The 23296-nt window shown below is 38.6% G+C and overlaps 1 protein-coding gene across 6 annotated transcripts in view; it reads left to right on the plus strand.

The window, feature by feature from the left end:
- CNOT1 (CCR4-NOT transcription complex subunit 1) overlaps positions 1-23191 on the plus strand; it is a 74746-nt gene extending 51555 nt beyond the window's left edge. For 3 of the 6 annotated variants that reach the window (XM_054710191.1, XM_054710193.1, XM_054710192.1), the window contains exons 31-49: positions 79-375; positions 1023-1163; positions 1260-1364; positions 2190-2309; positions 3085-3276; positions 3840-3982; positions 4996-5104; positions 5208-5377; positions 6064-6316; positions 8556-8804; positions 9827-9990; positions 10175-10292; positions 12095-12196; positions 17006-17179; positions 17796-17945; positions 18740-18920; positions 20054-20186; positions 21306-21440; positions 21776-23191. In XM_054710191.1, the coding sequence (XP_054566166.1) occupies positions 79-375; positions 1023-1163; positions 1260-1364; positions 2190-2309; positions 3085-3276; positions 3840-3982; positions 4996-5104; positions 5208-5377; positions 6064-6316; positions 8556-8804; positions 9827-9990; positions 10175-10292; positions 12095-12196; positions 17006-17179; positions 17796-17945; positions 18740-18920; positions 20054-20186; positions 21306-21440; positions 21776-21854 (3015 nt within the window). In that variant the 3' untranslated portion in view covers positions 21855-23191. The remainder of the gene's footprint in view (positions 1-78; positions 376-1022; positions 1164-1259; positions 1365-2189; positions 2310-3084; positions 3277-3839; positions 3983-4995; positions 5105-5207; positions 5378-6063; positions 6317-8555; positions 8805-9826; positions 9991-10174; positions 10293-12094; positions 12197-17005; positions 17180-17795; positions 17946-18739; positions 18921-20053; positions 20187-21305; positions 21441-21775) is intronic. The other 3 variants (XM_054710194.1, XM_054710196.1, XM_054710195.1) reach the window with 1 other exon arrangement.
- Positions 23192-23296: the final 105 nt, after the last annotated feature.

Below are 23296 nucleotides of genomic sequence, written 5' to 3' on the forward strand. Positions count from 1 at the left end.
AAAATCATGGGTGTGATTACTGATAGAAATTGGGTTGTCTTATTTAAACAAGCTGTTGACTTGTTTTTCCCTTCCTAGATTCCCTTGTTTCAGGCCCATCCACAGTTGAAGCAGTGTGTGCGTCAAGCAATTGAACGGGCTGTTCAGGAGTTGGTCCATCCTGTGGTGGATCGATCAATTAAGATTGCCATGACTACTTGTGAACAAATAGTCAGGAAGGACTTTGCCCTGGATTCTGAGGAATCTCGGATGCGAATAGCAGCTCATCACATGATGCGTAACTTGACAGCTGGAATGGCTATGATTACCTGCAGGGAACCTTTGCTCATGAGCATATCCACCAACCTGAAAAACAGTTTTGCCTCAGCCCTTCGTGTAAGTTGATTATTTCTGTGCTGTAGTACAAAACTGATTGCTGCTTGTCTGAGTTTCTTTTCTTTGCATTTGTACTAATTCTGATAGTTGCCATATTTATTTGATGTCTTCCTTTCTCGTAGATTAAATTCTGTGAGGTGAAGCATCATGTCTTTTTGTTCACTACTGTATCTTCAATACAATGTTTGGCAGATAGTAGATACCCAAATATTTATTCTTTAAAGAAATAAAAAAAATTTTTAATGCAACTTGATTCAGTTTACCATGAAGAATTTAAATTAAAGCACTTGGAGTAGAACAGCACAAAATATTTAAAGAAATGTCGTATGTACCTACATACAGCACAAGTAACTTAGTTATTAACTTTGGGTCTCAGATGTTATGGTTGTACTGCTTTTGTTTACTGTTTTTCTGTTTTCATATTTTTTACCATCGTCACAACAACCTGGTAAAATGTTTTGGGTGAGTGGTATTTTCATCTTATAGATGAAGAGGAGTGTTAGATTATTTCATGCTCATAGCTAATGGGTCATAAGTAAAGTCAGAACTTTCAAATTCATATGTCTAAGCACTGAATTTCCTATTACCTATCTGCCTTGTCCACAGAAAACTTGAAATCTTTTTTCTTTCATCTTTCCTCCCAATAGACTGCGTCCCCACAACAAAGGGAAATGATGGATCAGGCAGCTGCTCAGTTAGCTCAGGACAATTGTGAATTAGCTTGCTGTTTTATTCAGAAGACTGCAGTGGAAAAAGCAGGCCCTGAGATGGACAAGAGATTAGCAACTGTAAGTGTTTAGCATTTGCCTCTTAAGGATTTTTTTTTTTAATGTTTAAGAGAGTGCCTCATAACAAGAACCTCAGTGACTTTGTTTTATTTGCAGGAATTTGAGCTGAGAAAACATGCTAGGCAAGAAGGGCGCAGGTACTGTGATCCTGTTGTGTTAACATACCAAGCTGAGCGGATGCCAGAACAAATAAGATTAAAAGTGAGAACCGGGGGCTCTGTTTCTCCCTTTGTTTTCTTTTTGTTCTTGTTGCTTAAACGCCTCACCAGGACTAGGGCAGTGGGGTTAGGGTTAGGGCAGTGGTCGGCAAACTGCAGCTCGCGAGCCACATGCGGCTCTTTGGCCCCTTGAGTGTGGTTCTTCCACAAAATACCACGTGCGGGCGTGCACGTACGGTGTGATTGAAACTTCGTGGCCCTTGCGCAGAAGTCGGTTTTCGGCTCTCAAAAGAAATTTCAATCGTTGTACTGTTGATATTTGGCTCAGTTGACTAATGAGTTTGCCGACCACTGGGTTAGGGTTTTAGAGAAAGTATCTCACCTCAGTAGAATTTTACTTAAAGGGAACCTGTGGAGAAGGTATAGGCATAGCTTTATTGTGTGCCCCCAGTTGTTGAAATACTACTGTAAAGTGTTCATATGCCTGTTAGTTTTTGTGTCCCAACTTGGTCTTCCTTTTGGGTACTTGTGTTTTTATTGCTAGTTGCTTATGCTTATTGGTGACAAGATGATGGTGAAAAATCTGATCTTTTTAAAACCAGCTCCATTGGAAAATTGGCAGTGGTGTGCTCCTATTTGAGGCATGTTCTAGTGGAAAAACTCTTAATGAATTTATAAATGAGGGTGACTGACAGGATTGTGACATGGTAAACACTGTATGTGCGCACATGCACTCATGCACATGCATACTCAGTTATGCTATTACATACTGTACTCCTTTGCTTACTTCATGCAAATTTGCCACTTTCAAAAAAATTTCCTTTGATTATAAAGAGGATCCTGTCAAACTAGGTTTTTTTCTTCCAAGGTCGGTGGTGTGGACCCAAAGCAGTTGGCTGTTTATGAAGAATTTGCACGCAATGTGCCTGGTTTCTTGCCTACGAATGATTTAAGTCAGCCCACAGGATTTTTAGCTCAACCCATGAAGGTAAATAGTTGCCTTGGATTAAGTTGGAGTTTTACAGTTTAATTTGAGTGTTTTTATCTAATTTTTAACTTGCTTCTTAGGAACTTAAATTAAAGGGGGAAAAAAATACACAGTTTTTGTTGAGTATAAGTATTCTCTATCAGATCAACATGGCATACAGGGGATTTTTTCCCTCTAATATCCATGAGGTTGATTTTTTTTCTTTCATGTTTAGGAAGAATTTATATAGCTTCCCTGTTAATTTTTTGAAAAATTTTAAACCATTACTTACAGAAAAGTAAAAATTTAGGGGGTAATGTTTTCCTCCTGGACCATTTAAACATAGGTTGCTGACCTTGATGTTCTAATCACTCTTACACAGAAAGAGTGTGACCATAGTACAGCCATTAAAATCAGAAAGGTAATGCTGATACATTACTATGTAATCCTTAGACTTCGTTCAGGTTTTACAAATTGTGTCTTGATTTTTTTTTTAATGTTTCCATTGATTTTAGAGAGAGGGAAAGGGAGAGAAACACCGATGTGAGAGAGAAACATTGATCAGTTGCCTCCAATATGCACCCTGACCAGGGATCAAACCTACAAGCTGGGTATGTGTCCTGAATGGAAATTGATCCTGCCACCTTTCAGTACACAGGATAGAATCAGCTCACTGAGCCATCCCTCCATGGTTTGGTGGGGGCAGGGTCGAGGGGAGACTCCAGTTGGTACATGTGCCAGTGAAAAATCTTTAAAATGTTTATTTCTTTTTTGGTAATTTTCTTCTCTAAAACAGCAAGCTTGGGCAACGGATGATGTAGCTCAAATTTATGACAAGTGCATTACAGAACTAGAGCAGCACCTACATGCCATCCCACCAACTTTGGCCATGAACCCTCAAGCTCAAGCTCTTAGAAGTCTTTTGGAGGTTGTAGTATTATCTCGAAACTCTCGGGATGCCATAGCTGCTCTTGGATTGCTCCAGAAGGTTAGTTCTTAAACTATAACTTTCAGAAGAAACTAGGCTTGTAAATATCCAGAGACCTGCACTATTATCTATTTAAGTTACATTTAAGATTTTAAAAGTTAATAAAAAGCAAGGTCTGTTCTGCACCATGCATGTGATTTTTCTCCAGAATAGAATATAGTCATGGCAGTTAAAAACAGTAAAGTGGAGCATCTCTTTTGGCATGATTTTTTTGGAAATAAGATTATTCAAGAAACTTTAAGATAGCCCTTTAGATCTTGAGGGACACATTGATCCAAGTATTTGAGTAATAGGGTACGGGGTAGGTCAAGAGCATTGGATTTTGACTGAAGGGACAGTGGAGTCTTAGATGATAGTGAAGAACCTAAAGTGAGCATAAACCAGTTAGAATTTAGATAGTATGTGTGTTAGGTAAGTAAAAAGGACTTTGGTGAGTGGAGAGATTGTTAACTCTGGGCCCTAGAAGGTATTTTGTAGTTTGCATTCAGGTTTGGTTTTTGGCTTTGATAGTTGTGCTGCGTACTATATTTTCCATGGTCCTGAACCCTTTTTTTCTCTCATAGGCCGTAGAGGGCTTACTAGATGCCACAAGTGGTGCTGATGCTGACCTGCTGCTGCGCTACAGGGAATGCCACCTCTTGGTCTTGAAGGCTCTTCAAGATGGCCGGGCGTATGGGTCTCCGTGGTGTAACAAACAGATCACAAGGTCAGTAGCTATCTCAGAAGAGTAATGTTTATTGGACTGCCTTCTAATATACATGGCCCAGTCTAGGTCTAGAGGTTTCTCTTTAATCTGGAGGCTAAATGGGACATTTGGAATTTCTAATTCTAAGTAGTGAGAATTATTGAATGGTTGTCCTTTTCCCATCTGCTGCCCATGACGGATACAGAAAACCAGTACTTTGCTTTGGGAAATAAGTTGTACGTCGTTGGTTTTATTAAAAGGCTTCATTGATTTTATAGCAGTGGTGTTGATATATAAGTATTTTAATGTCTTAAATGCTTTTTTTAATGTTTTTATTGATTTTTTTTTAAGAGAGTGAGAGAGAGGAAGGAAGGAAGGGGGAGAGAGGAACATTTATCAGCTGCTTCGTACACATCCCTTACTAGGGATGGAGCCCGAAATCCAGGCATGTGCCCTGACTAGGAATCAAACATTCGACCTTTTAGTGCACAGGACGACCCAGCCAACTGAACCACACTGGCCAGGGCTGGAATACTTTGTTTTCTATGTTTTGAAAGCAAAGCTTGTGTTTTAACACTGTATCTGTGGTCAGACAGTTATCTCCATGACTCACGTAAACCGAAAATATCATCATCATTTACCTGTCTCTTCTACTTCATTACTGGCTATTTTGAATCTTGGATATTGATTTGCAGTTGGATCGCAAGACATCCTTAATTTGGAATAAATTATCATTGAATAAAATGGACTGTTTTGCTCTAGCTGTTTTGGCTCTGGATAGAGCGTCGGCCTGTGGACTGAAGGGTCCGTGTGATTCCGGCCAAGGGCACATGCCTGGGTTGCGGGCTCGATCCCCAGTAGAGGGCATGCAGGAGGCAGCCGATCAGTGATTCTCTCTCATCATTGATGTTTCTCTCTATCCCTCTCCCTTCCTCTCTAAAATCAGTAAAAATGTATATTTTTAAAAATGGGCTGTTTTATCTGATACAATTTAGTTAAGCCTATATAAATAAAGAAATACTGACTTTTTCTAGGTGCCTAATTGAATGTCGGGATGAATATAAATATAATGTGGAGGCAGTGGAGTTGCTAATTCGCAATCATTTGGTTAATATGCAGCAGTATGATCTTCACCTAGCTCAGGTATGGAAGGAGTTTTCTTAAACAGGAGAAGGGGCTCTGATAGTAGGGAAGTGTGTTTACGGTAACTGTTGTTTTTCTTACATTGTGCTTTCTGTGTTGCCAGTCAATGGAGAATGGTTTAAACTACATGGCTGTTGCATTTGCTATGCAATTGGTAAAAATCTTGCTGGTGGATGAAAGGAGTGTTGCCCATATTACTGAGGCTGATCTGTTCCACACCATTGAAACCCTCATGAGAATTAATGCTCACTCCAGAGGCAATGCTCCAGAAGGGTGAGGATGAAATGCTTGGGATTTGTGGATTCAGCATTCTAAAAAAGCTTTGGAAATGAATGTGCAGACTTACTAACATTACCTATAATAACTGCTTTACCTACAACATATAGGAAGTTTTAGAGAGGCCTAATACTGTCCCTTGAAGTAGGAAAGCTTAACTAACTGCCCAGCCTTCTTGCTGTACAGCAGTACATGCAGTATTATTATTAGACTTGGTGTCAGAGTCCTATGTTTAAGTCCTGGCTCTGCCACTTAAAATCTGTTTGGTTTTAGGCAAGTTGATTTACCCTCCCTTAAGCCTGTTTCTTGTATAAGATGGAAATAATATTTCAAAGAGCTGTTGAGAATTAAGAGAAATAACAAATCATGTCATAGTAGGTACACTGTACTGATATCATATACTAGGTATGCAGTGAATACTTGTTGACAACATCAGCTCCATTTCAGTGGGCACTGGTTGTTTTTTTGTGTGTTTTTTTTTTTTTTTGTAAAGTCAGTCATTTGCATATTGTGTCCTCATGAGTAAATAGAAAGGAAGAGACCAAGGATAGTTTTGTTTAAATATAGAAATAGTAAAGTGATCATCACTCTTGTGGTTTCTAAATGAGCAAATTGTCCAACTGTATGTCTGTGAAATCACAACCCTGAGTAGACTGATTTTCACTCTGGATTTATTGTACTAGATTGCCCCAGCTGATGGAAGTAGTGCGATCCAACTATGAAGCAATGATTGATCGTGCTCATGGAGGCCCTAACTTTATGATGCATTCTGGGATCTCTCAAGCCTCAGAGTACGATGATCCTCCAGGCCTGAGGGAGAAGGCAGAGTATCTTCTGAGGGAATGGGTGAATCTCTACCATTCAGCAGCAGCTGGCCGTGACAGTACCAAAGCTTTCTCTGCGTTTGTTGGACAGGTAGAGCTTTTGGAAAGAAAGGTGCTTTTTATTCAACATAAGTAGGATGTGATACCTCCAATATTAAAACTCAGTATTATGTACCTGTGGTCAGACAGTTACCTCCATACTCATGTAAACCGAAAATATCATCATTTACCGTTAAATTGATACAGCTTATTTGTTTCATCATCGATCACTAAACACTAAAGTCAACATTCCTACTTGTCCCCTTTAATTCTATTTATCTTATTTCAATTGTCATAGCTACAAAGTAAAATGGGCCAAATAATGAATCCTGAAATTGTCAGGTGTGTATATAGTAATTTTACTAGCTTGAGAATCATCAGTGATGAGATTATGAGCTAATAAGTAAAGTCCTCATAGCAACCCATGTTTTAAAATAAAATAAGAGCAAGTGCCCGGCTAGCTCAGTCAGTAGAGCATGAGACTCTTAAAATAAAATAAGAAAATACAACAGAACAGAACTTAAATATTTTAAATGGTAGCACTTTTTATTGTATTTTCTAAAGTAAGTAGCTGATCTAACTAAAACTGATTAACGTGTTCTTTTTGGGAAATAATTTCCAGTATTTATATTCGTTCACTCAATTTGATCTAAACTGAACTTTGAGTTCAAGTGTTAGGAAAGAAGTCTGTAGCTAAAGACTAGGTTTGGCAGGAATATTTGTGAAGAGGATGAACAGGAAAAAATGTAGGAGGAGAGCCATAGTATCGTTTAGCATTCTGTTTTTTATCTCACTGGCTGTTTTCAGCCGTTATGGAGGGATTCAGACCCAGTAGTCAGTGTGTCCTAATGGTTACTTGGCTGGCAAGAGTGGAATCTTTTTCCTGAACTGGCCTTAGAATTCCTTTAGTCGAACTCTTCTAATGTTTGTTTGGAAAATAGATCTGCTTATTTCTGTGGACTAGCCATTATATTTCTTCAGACTGAGACCAAAGCTTATGTGTGCAGCAAAGAAAGATTACAGATTAGATCTATTAATAAATGACAATTGAATGTGGAAGAGCTGATTTGAATTTTAGAAGAAATTGGATTTACTTTTCAAGAATGAGCGTTACTTAGTAAGTCATACTAAGTAACTTTCTCCCCTTAAAGAATCCAGGGAATTAGAAAAAACATATCTATTGAGAAGCTGTTACTGCATGTTTATAGTTTGATTTCTGATTTGGATGGAAGAATTTTGAATCAATTGGCTTTTGAGATTGTCGGTATTTCATGGGTATGGATATGGCACCTGTCTCAGCTCTTCCTGCTGGCTTATTAGCTCTCATTTCTTATCTCCATTTGTAAAAGATAATGTATTATACTTTTCTCTTTTGCATCCTTTTGAGAATTCTTATGCTCCATCTTGATTATAGCAGTCTGTCTTTATTTTCTCTCCCCTGTTAATTTTTCAAATTTCAATGTACACAAGTCCCTTTGCTGGCCTTCTGTCTTGGCTAGGGTACATGATTGTCAATTCAGCTGTTTCATTGCTTATCAAGAGACAGTTAAGGTTTCCAAGATAACAGTCAAGTGTTTCTTCTGGGCGTGGTTTCTTTGTTTAGTAAGCACTGACCTCTTCCCTCTGCTGCCTTAATGCTGTTACACTGTCTTCTTTCCTACTAGCCAAATAACTTTTCTGCTGCTTCACTTGCAGATCATATGTCATAAAATTTGTACTTTATCCTTTTTGAAAAAATAAACTTGTCCTTTTCACTTTACTTTAACTTTATTTTATATTAAAATGGCTTAATGTACATTAAAATAACTGGGTATGATCTAAAGGTATTTTCATTGGGTTCCTACTTATACAGATTATTCCTTGATTTTCCTGGTGAAGCCAGTTGGAATTTTAAAAACTTTGGTTAAGTCAATTGGAAGAAATTATCTTCTGTAGAAAATAAAATACATATAATTTCATCTCCTTTGGGGGAAAAACATATCTTGGACAGAATGTCTTATTACTTTTAGTGAGCTATTGAAAGTTGGTTTAATTTGCATAGTTAATTTTTCAAATTATTTGGCTATGGACTACAGTTCAAAATTGCCATATTATTATCTTTCTCAGTTTCCACCTTCTCTGTTTTCCATTAAACTTAAAACTGGAACGATTCTGTCATGGGACCTAAAAGCTGTCATTTTCATGGCAGCTTTTTTACAAAGTAAAAATTATAAATGTGACAATAGGAATAAGTGAGATATTTTTTTTAAATGAAGATGAAAAGTTTGTGTGTATTATCTCATTGTGTCTTTATATTTTTGTACCCTTGGTAGATGCACCAGCAAGGAATCCTGAAGACTGATGACCTCATAACAAGGTTCTTCCGTCTGTGTACTGAAATGTGTGTTGAAATCAGTTATCGTGCCCAGGCAGAGCAGCAGCACAACCCTGCTGCTAATCCCACCATGATCCGAGCCAAGTGCTATCACAACCTGGATGCCTTTGTCCGACTCATTGCCCTGTTAGTGAAGCACTCAGGGGAGGCCACCAACACTGTCACAAAGATTAACCTGCTGAACAAGGTCTGAAATCCTTCCTTGCCTTATCCTTGGTACACTGGAAGCCTACATCGGTGGTTCTAAAATCTAGGGGCCCAGCTCTTTTCCAAAACATTTTGTAATATCCCCTTTTCTGTATTGAAATTGAATTTATAGATAATATGTAACAATCACCAAATTTTAAGGGTATGATGCTTTAACTGAAAGAACCCGGAAAAAAAAATCATAATGTATTTCAAATGCTAACTAAAAGGTATTTATTAGTATGAGATTTTATTTTATATGCAGAATCGTTGAACAAGATGGTCTATACATGTTCACTGATTATACTGATTACACTCAAATACCACAAGTGACATTGCAAGATCATTGTCTGATTTTTCTGCAAAGGAACAAAGTACTGTTTTCTTTTGATTTATACAGTGGAATTCTTAGGAATTTGCATACTATAAGAGTGCAAAAAGAGAGTGTGGTCTTGGGTTATCATAATCAAATTAGGTTATCATAATCTTTACTGTTAAGTGAGAAAATTAAGTGGAGCACAGGGCAGTTCTTTGTATAAGAAATGCAGGACATTTCTGACTAGAAACATTAGGTTGTTAGATTGTAAAATGTGATAAAATATGTACCATGCTAGTTTTAGAGCTTTTGGAAAATCATTGGGCATCTGTGGAAAATGTACTTGTCTGGTCGAAGGGTATTGAAATTCAAAGAAAACACAAAACTGGAGGCCAAATCAAATCAATGTATGGTCCCTTTGGCTGTCAGTATATAATTTTATATTCAAACTAGAGGCCCCGGGCAAGAAATTCGTGCACAGGTAAGGTCCCTAGGTCTGGCCAGCCATCAGGACTGCCGGCTGGCCCATCCTTCGTTCTGTGCCGCCCCCTGGTGGTCAGCGCACATCATAGTGAGCCATCGAACTCCCAAGGGGACACTTTGCATATTTGCCTTTTATATATAGAGAAGATAGATGGTATATGACCATAGAGAGTGGTAAGTGAGTTATCTTCATGATTTAAAGCTCTGATCTTTGTGCTCTACAGGTCCTTGGTATAGTAGTGGGAGTTCTCCTACAGGATCATGATGTCCGGCAAAGTGAATTTCAGCAGCTTCCCTACCATCGCATTTTTATCATGCTGCTCTTGGAACTCAATGCACCTGAGCATGTATTGGAAACCATTAATTTCCAGACACTTACAGCTTTCTGGTGAGTAGTGTGCAGTTTAATAGAGATTTCCTGGTAAAGATCGCTGTTTTAGTATACTAAAATTCGAGAAGTAGAATAAGCTTATGGATTTCAGGCATGCTTTATTCATAATACAATTTATCTACTTCTATTTGTGTGTTCATTGTAAGGTAGACTGCTTCTGACAAAGATTTTCTTTTTTCAGCAATACATTCCACATCTTGAGGCCTACCAAAGCTCCTGGCTTTGTGTATGCGTGGCTTGAATTGATCTCCCATCGGATATTTATTGCAAGAATGCTGGCACATACGCCACAGCAGAAGGTGTGGCTGCAGTTTATCTCCTACAGATGAAGACTGTAACTACCTGGGGCTTATTAGCACTATTAGTCATTTATTAGTAGCAGTTACACTTCTTCCAGGCTTAGTTGGGAATTATTCTATTTAATGTGGAGTCAGGTCATGGAGATTACCTGACTGCCTCTGCCTGAGTCACATTTCTCAGTGATTATGTATGGTATTGCAGCTCCCAGTCTGTTGTGAGCTACCTATGTCAATTTCTTACAGGCTTTTTAAAAAAAGTTGAAAGTTTGGACCACCTCTGTTAGACAACATTATAAAATTCTGGGTAATGGAGCTATGGAATTTGCCTATTTTACAGGTTCACACTATAAATGGAAAGGCCCTCATACTCAGGTTTGAAGACCACTGGTCACTGTATTTGAAGAAATTAGGATCAAGTTTTAGTAAAGAGCTTTTAATGTAATTGTGAATAAACCCAGTTAACATGAAAAGTTTCTCCGATCTTACAGTAAATGATAAATGACTATTTTAAATTTGTTTTCATTGATTTTTATTTTTTAAATATATTTTAATGATTTCAGAGAGGAAGAGAGATAGAAACATCATGATGAGAGAGAATTAATGATTGGCTGCCTCCTGCACTCCCCCTACTGGGGATCAAGCCCAAAACCTGGGCATGTGCCCTTGACTGGAATCAAACACAGGACCCTTTATTCCACAGGCCCACGCTCTATCCATTAAGCCAAACCTAGGCCCGTGGTCAGTAAAACTGTGGCTCGTGAGCCACATGCGGCTCTTTGGCCCCTTGAGTGTGGCTCTTCCACAAAATACCACGGCCTGGGCGAGTCTATTTTGAAGAAGTGGTAGTAGAAGAAGTTTAAGTTTTAAAAATTTGGCTCTCAAAAGAAATTTCAATTGTACTATTGATATTTGGCTCTGTTGACTAATGAGTTTGCTGACCACTGTTCTAGAGCATATATGACTTCCCTTGATTGGCCTTTCAGGTCAGAGGAAAATGTGACTACTTATGTATACGTTTGGCAAAAAAGAGAGTGAAATAATTCTTAAATGGAGTTAGTTTTATTTGGTGGGGAAATGCTTTCCAGGAGGAGGAATATAATATATTGACTAAAATTACCCCAAGAATGAACATAATTGGTAGAATTGGGGGGTGATGAGCAAGCCAAGTTTGGCTAATAGAGGGAATTCATGTAAATTGGGTAACATTTGCCAAAAGTTGAGGAGCTGGCTATGGGCAAAGAAATGGTCCAGACCCAGTACTTAATTAAAAGAAGGAATTAAGAGACATAACTGTCAGTTTCTCAGTTGGCTAAGTGTTTTGTGTCTGTCTGAAATTTAACTCATGTTCCTCTTTTTTTTTAATGGTTTTTATTTATTTTAGAAAGAGGAAGGGAGAGAGGGATAGAAACATCAACGATGAGAGAGAGTCATTGATTGGCTGCCTCCTGCACACCCCACACTGGGGATCAAGCTGGCAACCTGGGAATGGAACCGTGGCCTCTTGGTTCATGGGTTGAAGCTCAACCACTGAGCAACACCGGCTGGGCTCTCTCCTGTTCTTTACATTTTGCTACAGGCACAAGGACCTACATGTCCTAGAATTTCTGGAGTCAGCTTGTTTGTCACTATCAACATAATTACGCTTATTCCTTTTAATGCCAATCAGTCTTTAAGAGAGTTACTTAGGTCAGTATTCTATAGTTAAATGAGTATGAAGAAGAAATCACAGTATAGCTGATTCAGCATTTTTTTGATTGCAGAATAGCAGCTGAGTAAGACTCATGTACACTTTTTTCTTTCAGGGATGGCCTATGTATGCACAGCTACTGATTGATTTATTCAAATATTTAGCACCTTTCCTTAGAAATGTGGAACTCACCAAACCTATGCAAATCCTCTACAAGGTAATTAATTTGGAGTTATAGATTTAAAATAATGAAAATGTAACACTTAAAAACTAATAAAAACACAACTGGAAATATGAGGCCTAATATTTGTTTTGTTAAGCTTTAAAGTGTGACGTATATTCAGAAAAGTGCAAAACTCAAACATATTTGCATAACCAGCACTGGATCATAAGGTATTCCTATGTTCAACTTTGGTAGATACTACCAGTTTTATAAACTTTGTACCAGTTAACTCTTCAGCAACATTAGAGTTACTGTTGACATTATTTTCATTCCTGGTATATTGTCTGGTTTTCATTCTAGCCATTTTTGGCAGTTATGCAGTAGGATTGCATAACTCATTGTGGATTTAATTTGCATTTCCTTGAATTCTTAATGAGGTTTTTATGTGTAAATTGGCCATTTGGATAGTCTCCTTTTGTGATGTTCCTTTTACAATCTTGTGCTCAAGATTTCTAGTGGATTATCTGCATTTTTCTTAAGTTTTATAGGAGTTCTTAATACATTCTGGATGTAAGCCCTTGGTTAGTATATATTAGACATCTTACACTCACTTGTCTTATAGCTTGTCTTTTCACATCACTCCCTTAAAGTAAGGTGTCTTAAGGAATAGACGTTTTAAATTTAGTGTAGTCAAAATTAGCAATTTTTTACTTTCATTAAATTGTTTTTTTGTATGTCTTGTCTAAGAAATATTTGCCAATCCCAAATTGCATTCTATTATATGTGTGCCTTGTGCCATGCCAGCACAGCCAAGGGTTCGGCGAGCCTGAGGGGGAGGTGGTGAAGGATGGAGAAAAGAGACAGACAAGAGAATAAGCTGGGTCTCTAGGTGGATCTTTCTGTACCTGGCTGAGGCCACAGAACAGATCCAGACTGCAAAGCTGGTGCTTTATTTATAATCAGGGACAAACAAAGCAATTGACAACGTTCTTGTAAGTTTCACTTGTTTTGGCAGCATTTGCTGCCCCTCCCACAGCCCACTAGCTACCCAGGAAAGATCTAGGGAGCAGTCACAAGATCAAGCTGGGACTTGTTTGTGACTTTGCCAGCAGGTCAGTCTGAGGCTTAACCCTATAACCGCTCCCAACAGTGCCTGCCCAAGTTTAGGTCTGTGCTGTATCTCAAATTTATATAAGTCCTTCACTTTCTATTGAATTGATTTGGCACTTAGGTCAAAAGAATTGACTACATTTTAAAACATATATTTTTATTGACTTAGAGAGAAACATAGATGTGAGAGAGACATCAATCGGTTGCTTCCCATATGCGTCCTGACCAGAAATAGCACCACGATTTTTTGGTGTACAGGACAAAGTTGCAACTGACTGAGTCACCTGGCCAGGGTGACTGTCTTCTCTTTTAACATTGTTTTGGTTGTTCTGTACCATTATTCAGCTCCTTAAAAACGTTACAATCAGTTTCACTTCTAGAAACACCTTTCTTCCCCTTCCTCCCCCCCCCCCCCATTTTTTAATTATTATTAAGGTATTACGTATGTGTCCTTAATGCATTACAAGTCCTTTGGTTGGTCTCTCTCCCTTCCCCCCACCCTCCCCTGCCTTCCCTCTGAGGCTTGAAGGGTCTGATCGATGATTCTCTGTCTCTGGATCTGTTTTTGTTCATCAGTTTATGTTGTTCATTGTATTCCACCAATGAGTGAGATCATGTGATATTTCTTTCTCCAACTGGCTTATTTCGCTTAGCATAATGCTCTCCAGGTCCATCCATGCTGTTGCAAATGGTATGAGTTCCTTCCTTTTTAACAGCAGTGTGGTATTCCATTGTGTAGATGTTACTACAGTTTTTTAATCCACTCATCTGCTGATGGGCACTTAGGCTGTTTCCAAATCTTAGTTATTGTAAATTGTGCTGCTATGAACATAGGGGTGCATATATCCTTTCTGATTGGTGTTTCTGGTTTCTTGGGATATATTCCTTGAAGTGGGATCACTGGGTCAAATGGGAGTTCCATTCCATACTGTTCTCCACAGTGGCTGCACCAGTCTGCATTCCCACCAGCAGTGCACAAGGGTTCCTTTTTCTCTGCATCCTCGCCAGCAATTGTCATTTGTTGATGATAGCCATTCTGACAGGTGTGAGATGGCACCTCATTGTCGTTTAGATTTGCATCTCTTGGATAATTAGTTACTTTGAGCATGTTTTCATATGTCTCTTGGCCTTCTGTATGTCTTCTTTCGAAAAGTATCTATTTAGGTCTGTTGCCCATTTTTTGACTGGGTCATCTTCCTTTTGTTAAGTTGTATGAGTTTCCTGTAAATGTTGGAGATTAAACCCTTACCAGAGACAACATTGGCAAATATGTTCTCCCGTGCAGTGGGCTTTCTTTTTTTGTTGATGGTTTCTTTTACTGTGCAGAATCTTTTTATTTTGATGTAGTCCCATTTGTTTATTTTCTCTTTAGTTTCCATTGCCCTAGGAGCTGTATCGGTGAAGATATTGCTTCGGCATGTCTGAGATTTTGCTGCCTGTGGATTCCTCTTAATATTTTTATAGTTTCCTGTCTGCGTTTAAGTCCTTTGTCTATTTCGAGTTTATTTTTGTGTATGGTGTAAGTTGTGTTGAGCTTTTCAACCCATGAAAGTATATATCACCATTTAGTTAGGCTTTTAATTTTACTCTGCAGTGCTTTGTAGTTTTCAGCACAGATGTTTTAAATATCTTTCCTTAAACTTATTCCTACATATTTTATGTTTTTTGTCAAATTGTAAGAGAGATCTTTTAAAATTTTTTTATTTATTTTTTGTTAGTGGTCTATAGAAATAAAATTGATTTTCAATATCTGCCTTGTATCTAGCCACCTCGCTAAATTTACTTTTTCTAGGATATATTCTGAGTACAAAAATCATTTCATCTACCTGTAAACAATGGGTTTTTATTTTTCTTGCACTGACCAGTAACTGCAGAACATTGTTAAATAGAAGACAGCAATAATTGCATAATTGTTTCATTAGTAATCTTGGGGAAAGCTCTCCGTAATTCACCATTAAGTATGTTTTTGTAAATCTGGAGTTTTGTTTTATAGATAACCACTAGAGGCCCAGTGCATACAAATTCATGCACTGGAGGGGGGTCCCTCAGCCTGGCCTGCCCCTTCTCACAGTCCGGGGGCCCTCAGAGGCAGGAGGCAACTGGCGATCATCACACCTCTGCTGCTGCCACTGCTGGCAACGCAAGCCTTGGCCAGCCCTGGTTACCTGAGCCTCGGGCGGCCCTGGGCAGCTGGGCAGCCGACACCCGAGGCTTGCCTGTGCCTTGGGTCGGCCCTGGGCGGCTGGGGGGCTGAGTGGATTGGGTGACTCTGGAGGCAGGCACGTAGAGTGGCCAGGCCCACCTGGGGGTGGGCCTGGCTTTGCCGTGTGCCTGCCACCCAGCGGGGCTGAGGGGACTTGGTGCCACCATCTTTGAAGGCGTGACAGTCAATTAGCATATTCACTCCTTATTGGCTGTGGGCACCGCCATCTTTGTGACGGCATGAGTATCAATTAGCATATTCTTTCTTTATTAGATAGGATTATCTGATTAAGGAAATACCCTTCTATTTATAATTTGCTAAGAGTTTCTAAATCATTAAATGGGTATTAATTTTATTGAATGATTTTTTTTTTTTGCATACATGACCCTGTAAATTTTTTTTCTGTTAATGTAATTCCATTAATTTTCAAGTGGTTAAACCACCATTGCATTTCTGAACTACTTGGTCATGATATATCACTGATTTCTATTTCGAACATTTAAGATTTTTGAATAATTTTCATGTCAGGTTTTGGTATCAGCGAAATGCTAGTGCAATTGAGAGTGGAAAGTGTTCTCTATGTTCATAATATTTTGAAAATAGTGTTAATTTTTTCCTAAATACTAGATTTGTAAGGATTTGCCAGTAAAGCCACCTAGGCCATGAGTTTATGGGAAGGGTTTTAACATTTTAAAAAATATATATATTTTATTGATTTTAGAGAGGAAGGGAGAGGGAGAGAGAGATAGAAACATCAATGATGAGAGAGAATCATTGACTGGCTGCTTCCTGCATGCCCCCTCCTGGCGATCAAGCCCGAAACCCAGGCATGTGCCCTTGGCTGGAATCAAACCCAGGACCCTTCAGTCCGCAGGCTGATGCTCTATCCATTAAGCCAAACCAGCTAGGGTGGTTTTAACATTTTAAACTTCATTATAAAGGACTATTCAGATTTTCATTTTTGGTTTGGTTTAAGAAATCGAATTTTTAAATTTTATGTATTTTACCTGAATTGTCAAATTAGCATATAATCAAAATTCTCTTAAACTGTTTTTCATGTCTGTAGTGATTGTCCTTTTTCATTCCTGATATTAGTATTGTTTTTTCTGTCAGTCTTGGTAGGCTTTACCTTTATTAATCTTTTCAAAGAACCAACTTCTAACCTCAGTTGCCACTTCCATCCCCCCCGCCCCCCAGTCCCTGTTTCAGTGCTTTTTTAAAAAAATTTTTGTTTTTTTTTTCTTTGTTTTTAATTAGCTGTTCTTTTTCCAACTTCTGAAGATAGCAGCTTACTTACATCATTGTTTTCATTTATTTTGTCCAGCCTCTTCTAGCATATGTATTTAAGGTTATAAACTCCTGACACATAGCTTTTCATAATTTACAAATGTAAATATTTTGATAATTTGTTGATGTTATTGTTAAAGCTTGTAACTGTTATTGAAGTATACTTCTGCCTTTTTGAGTTAAAAATCATGATAGTAAAACTATTACTCCCATTTTTTTATTTAGTGTGGAATCAGCAAATGCTTTTCCTTTTTTTTAAATAGGGCACTTTAAGAGTGCTGCTGGTTCTTCTGCATGATTTCCCGGAGTTCCTTTGTGATTACCATTATGGATTCTGTGATGTGATCCCACCCAATTGTATTCAGCTAAGAAACCTGATCCTGAGTGCCTTCCCAAGAAACATGAGGCTCCCAGACCCATTCACTCCTAATCTGAAGGTAAAGTTTCAAACAGTTCGAGGAAAAGAAAATTATGTCTTAATAGTTCTTGTTCTGGTAAGTAGGTGTCAGGCCAATCATTTGCTAGGTGGCCCCACGGCACAGAATTGCAAAACAAACACCCTTTTTCATGCCCACATTTCACAGGTGTTTTGTTTAGATTGTTGATATAAGGGAGAAAAGGCCCGTGTAAAAGCACACCACCATGGTGTGGGTACTGTCATTTTTATTTATTTTCTACCCTCCCTTCACATAAATGTTTTTAAAAGTAGCAAGTATGACGTCTATTCTGCTGGGGTGTCTTTTCCAAGACTAGAGCTTTTGGTGAGGGAGTAAATCTGATTTTGTACTCTGATTTTGAAGTCCATGTCCAGGGGGTGGGAAACAATTATACAAGTTAGACCTCTCCACAAAAGGTAGCTAACCTGCTTTATTACTAGAGAGATAATTTCTGTAATTTTGCATTTCAGTTCTTATATGCATTGATAAAAAGCAGCTCTACTCTTTTAAGATATTTATAATGTGTATAGTTTTAGAAAAACATTTCTACCACTTTGTAGCATAGATATAAGTAACTCTTACAAATACTCTGGTTTTGATTGTATTTGTCTGGCAGGTGGATATGTTGAGTGAAATTAACATCGCACCCCGGATTCTCACCAATTTTACTGGAGTGATGCCACCTCAGTTCAAAAAGGATTTGGATTCCTATCTTAAAACTCGGTCACCAGTCACTTTTCTATCTGATCTGCGCAGCAACCTACAGGTTAATTGCTTTGGCTTAATTCTTAGCTATATGTCTTTCATAAAAAGCACTGCAGTCCTTATGGGTGGCCTGATTAGGAGTCAGTCTTTTCAACTTGATTAAATACATTCTATCATTTTAATACATCCTATCATTTTTTTTCTTTTAATATTTATTGAATTTATTGGGGTGACTGGTTAATAAAATGATACAGATTTCAAATGTACAATTCTATAATATATCATCTGTATGTTCTATTATGTGTTCACCACACCAAGTCATTTCTAATGGTTGGGTGAGAGTAACTAGATTATACATTTTACTAATTCATCTTAGCGACAAAAAAAACTATAACCTTAGAAGAGGCAATCAGGGAATGGACTGATTTTCTGTAAGAATAGACTGCTAATAACTATTCCCGGCCAGTACTCCAAGATTTTTCTAAAGAAATGGTTTCATTTGCTATATATAGAAAATCACTTGAAGTTGTATTATTTTTCCACACCAAGGAGGAAGCCTTTTCCCTCTCCAAATCTTCTTTGTAAGTGAGGTGTAATGCATATTTTCACTTTATAAACTTCACTTTTATGCTGGTACCTGTTAAAGCTTTGGTTTCCTAAGGGAAATGTTTGTTTTTGACACAACCAACATGGGCAGCTGTGTATTTGTTAAATACTCTCAACAAACTCAAGGAAATTTATCTAAAATTTAAATGACAAAGAATATTGAAAGCAGTTCAGCTTTTCTTTGAAGGCCTAAAAAGGCATGAACCAGCCCTCTGAGAATAAGTCAGGTGCTTTGTTTTATTCATTTAGGTATCCAATGAGCCTGGCAATCGCTATAACCTGCAGCTCATCAATGCACTGGTGCTCTATGTCGGGACTCAGGCCATTGCACACATCCATAACAAGGGCAGCACACCTTCGATGAGCACCATCACCCACTCGGCTCACATGGACATATTCCAGAACCTGGCTGTAGACTTGGACACTGAAGGTGAGTGAAGCCAGCCAGTTCTCAGAGTCAAGTTTTCTGCACATTAAGCTACAGTCAAGTCAAAAATATATTAGAGAAATAATGTTTTGTCAGTGTTTATGGCTCTGTCTGGCTATTTTTAATTGGATAGTACCTGCTCAATGCAGAAAACTATAAAGGAAAGAATCATCCAGAATTCTTCCCACATCAGTTAATATTTCAGTGTATGACTGCAGTATTCTTTGTGTGAAAAGTAAACATGTTCCTTTTATTAGCCTCTTTAAATAAAAATAGGCTTTTCACATTGTTTTGTTAACCTGCCTTTTCCCTGCACCTACTGGTGCCCATTTGGTAGGTAGCATTTTAATGTTAGGTGTATAAACTTCAATGAATGGGACTTCCCCCTCCTTGCTCTGCAAAAAGCTCACAGTATAATTCCTACTACAGGTTGCATTTTGCCTGGTTGAACTGCATTTCTTTTGTTTTCTATATTCTAGTAGGTGCTAACCAAGGGATGTCTGCCTACTGTTAACTTCGCGATGGATTCTTGAGAGGCTCATCTTGATTAAGCATATACTGCTGGCCTATTTGTAGAAGGGTTTTGAGGCAGCTTAAAATCAAGACTTAACAAAATTGGTTATCATCATGTTCAGAGCCCAGCAAAAAGAGGGTAGCCTTTAGGGACATCTTAAAACTGTGATAGCCTTATGAGTAATATCAAACAGAGGCAGACAACCAAACCTAGTTAATATTTATTACAATATAGTTTAAACTAGTGGTTCCTAAAGTGTGGTCTGAGAATCTCTGATGGAGTTCAAGACCCTTTTAGAAGGGCTGTGAGGTCATAACTATTTTCATAATAATATCTTGAGTTTTTTTGTACTCATTTTGTAATGAGGGTACAGTGGAGTTTCCCAGAGGTTACATGAAATGTAACACTGGAACAGAGGGGACACAGGCAAAAATGAGAATCCAGTCGTCATCTATTAAAAGACATTAAAGAGATTATGTAATGTAAAACAGTGGCATATTTCACTAAGTTTTTTTGGGGAAATACTTTAAGAATTCCAAATCCTAGTCAGTCAGAATGACTTTGTCATCTTATTTTGGTCTTAAAAGAGCAAGTCCTCACTAAGGTGAGTTTTGATTTTTAGGTCGGTATCTCTTCTTAAATGCAATTGCAAACCAGCTGCGGTACCCAAATAGCCACACTCACTACTTCAGCTGCACCATGCTGTACCTTTTTGCAGAGGCCAACACTGAAGCTATCCAAGAACAGATCACAAGGTAAGAGAGAAGTTTGTTTTCCAGGTGCTTCTAAGTTGTGCCTCTTCCCCTTTATTGTGAATTCTCTTGAGTGTTTTTCCTGTGCATTGAGTATCTTTTACATGTGTTAAATCTGGGATGTAGCTGTGAACAAAATGGACACGGTTCCTGCCTAGTCTGAATCACAAGCAATCACAGGTCATCATCATTGCTGAAGTAAAAAGTAGTTTTCAATAAAAGACACCAGCATTTTGATTTAAGGTCATGTGGTGGTGGTGCAATTTTTAACCAGAGTCCCGAGTTACACGGGCCAGTCCATGTTAAAGCACACGGACTAATCACCTATAGTTTAGGTTTTTTAAGCAGGAGAAATAGGATCATACTTGTATTTTCCTGACAATAGCTAAGAATCTCATATGCTAGGGCTATGTATAACATTGGATATTGGGAAATGGGTAGATTCTAGTGAGAGGCCTATACGTATACTTTAAAACAGCGGTCGCCAACCGGTGGTCTGTGGACCACTGGTGGTGGTCCGAAAGGTTGGCAACTGCTGCTTTAAAAACTGGGCCAGACTTTAAAAAGTTGCCTCCTCCCCTAATAGTAGTTTGTGGGTATTAGACAATAGTATTCCTTAGATTTATATACCAAAAATTAACGTGATAATGTCCTTCCTTGTGACTATTTATAAAGCGGTAGTCAACTTCCTTGTACTTAAGTCTGTATTCTTGTGCTTTATTATTTTCTCAGTAAATTTACAAGTACAGTTGGTTAGGTAAAAAATGAATATTTTAGTCAATACTAACTGCCATTCAGTATTAGAATTTGCTTCCTATTTCCTTTCATTTAGTGCATCCTTTTAAGTGATTACTTTTTTGCACCATGTAATCTGATCTTTACTTCACCTTAACTTAGTCTTCTAGGCTCAGTCTTCTAGGCTCAGTAATGAGAATAGGTGGGATTCAAACCCAGATTTCCTAATTCAAGAAACCACCTGGGTTATTAACCATGCTATATATAGAGAGTACAGAGATTAATCCACTTGTCTTTAGTTAAAGCTAATAACTTTTAGTTTATTAATCAGGGAGAAGAGTTAAGGGTCCTGAATTCTGTGTATTAACTCACTCTCCCCTTCTCCAGGGTTCTCTTGGAACGGTTGATTGTAAATAGGCCACATCCTTGGGGTCTACTTATTACCTTCATTGAACTGATTAAAAATCCAGCATTTAAGTTCTGGAACCATGAATTTGTACACTGTGCCCCAGAAATTGAAAAGTAAGTTAAAAGTGACTTTTTAATTGAGAATGAGAATCATTTGATGGCTTCAGCCTGGGTGGGTGGTTAAGGCTGCAGTTAATTGCCAAAGCTACACACAGTATTGCCAGGCCTGAACTTTGGGGGGTGGGAGGGTGTCAATCCTCACCTGAGGATATCTTTTTCCCATTGTTTTTCAGAGAGATTCACGTGAGAGACATATTGACTGGCTGCCTCCCACACAGATCCAGGTGGGGGTGGGATGTGAACCTGAGACCCTTTGGTGCAGTGTGCAGGTTGATGCTCTATCCATTGAACCATACTGCCAGGCCTGAACTTTAATTCTTTCCCTTCAGGTTATTCCAGTCCGTCGCACAGTGCTGCATGGGACAGAAGCAGGCTCAGCAAGTAATGGAAGGGACAGGTGCCAGTTAGAACTGCGTTTCTGTTGTAAATGTGTCAGCCTGGATGTCCCACCGCACCAAGTCCATGAACTGGCTGAGGAATCCTTTCAGCTCTTCCTAACTTTCCCAGCCCTTTGGTTCTCAGGAATCTGCCCCAATTACTGTTTGGGCCAGCTTCCTGTCTATGTGGGCACGTTCCAAAGTTTAAATGCATTTTTTTGACTCTTGGCCAAAATTTAGAAAATGCTGTGAATATCATTTTGAACTTGTGTAAATACATGAAAGAGAAAACCTTTGTCTGGAACTTCTTGGGTTTGTGCAAAAAGTATCAAAGGCACGTTCATAAACTGGTAACTGCTCATCATCTTATGTGAAGAGGTTGCTGCTGCCATGTACTTGCCTGGGGGCATAGCTCCAAGTGTTGACATTCTTGTTGTCCCAAAGAAGAAGCAAAAATCCAATTTAAACATTAACATTTTTTGTGTGTGGACCTTGAAAATCACAAGTTGTTTAAAAAAGGTGAGTATGACAGAATTTAGTATGCCAGGGAACAGCTCACAATTACAATTTGCTTTGTCCCTGCCCCAGATCTAAAGTTGACTGCTAGAAGAACATGCTCTTTTTACAAAGGGAAAACCAGGCCTAAAGCGAGCACTGCGCCCCCGCCCCCCTCCTCTCTCCTGATGCTTGTAAACCGAGGAAAGGGAACCAGAATAGTATCAGTTGCCCCTCTCCCTTTATCCCAGGCTAAGTTGAATAACAACAAAAGGTCAAAAGGGACCAACCCAACCTCTTTTGTAAGGATTTTGAGTGTTTTGTAAATGTATTGGTCCAGTGTTGTACTCTAGCCTTTCCAGTCCTGGCCATTAGCTCCCCTACTTCTTGTGTGCACATCCTGTAGTCAGTGCAACATTAAAGTCATGACACATGTGCCAGTCCACTGTGCCTTTTCTCAGGAGCAGCAGCCAGTGCTGACAGTCCACCTTTCAAAGCCTGGGGCCTTTGGGAACCAGCTTTTTGCTAAATGGCAGATCTTTGCCACTAGTTTGGAGCCTGTTAGGCCTGTTAAGCAAGAAAGTGATGTTTTTGTTTACAGTGCCTCTTCCTGCTCCTTTTCAATAGAAAATGGTTAAAGCAGGTTTCCATGGTTAAACAATTACAAAATGCCCTTTAATTTTAAAAGGAGTAGATGTATATGTGAAAACTTATCCCACTTATACCTTACACCTTTAATGGCTGTCAAGTTTATGGCCAGAGAGGACAAAAAGGTCCAAAATTAAATAAAAATCTTACATGAAGCAGGCTTGAATGTCATTGGCATCTCAGGGTTTCTTCCCTGAGGGTGAGTTGTCCCATCTAGAGCAGACTTCGAACTGCTGAGGAGTTAAAACAAATGCTCTGAGTGCCAGTGACATAACTTATTAAATCCTCATAAAAAAGGTAAAAGCAATTTCCAAATAGACTCAATTTTAA

The sequence above is a fragment of the Eptesicus fuscus genome, chromosome 21, assembly GCF_027574615.1.
Source record: "Eptesicus fuscus isolate TK198812 chromosome 21, DD_ASM_mEF_20220401, whole genome shotgun sequence".
Lineage (NCBI taxonomy): Eukaryota > Metazoa > Chordata > Mammalia > Chiroptera > Vespertilionidae > Eptesicus > Eptesicus fuscus.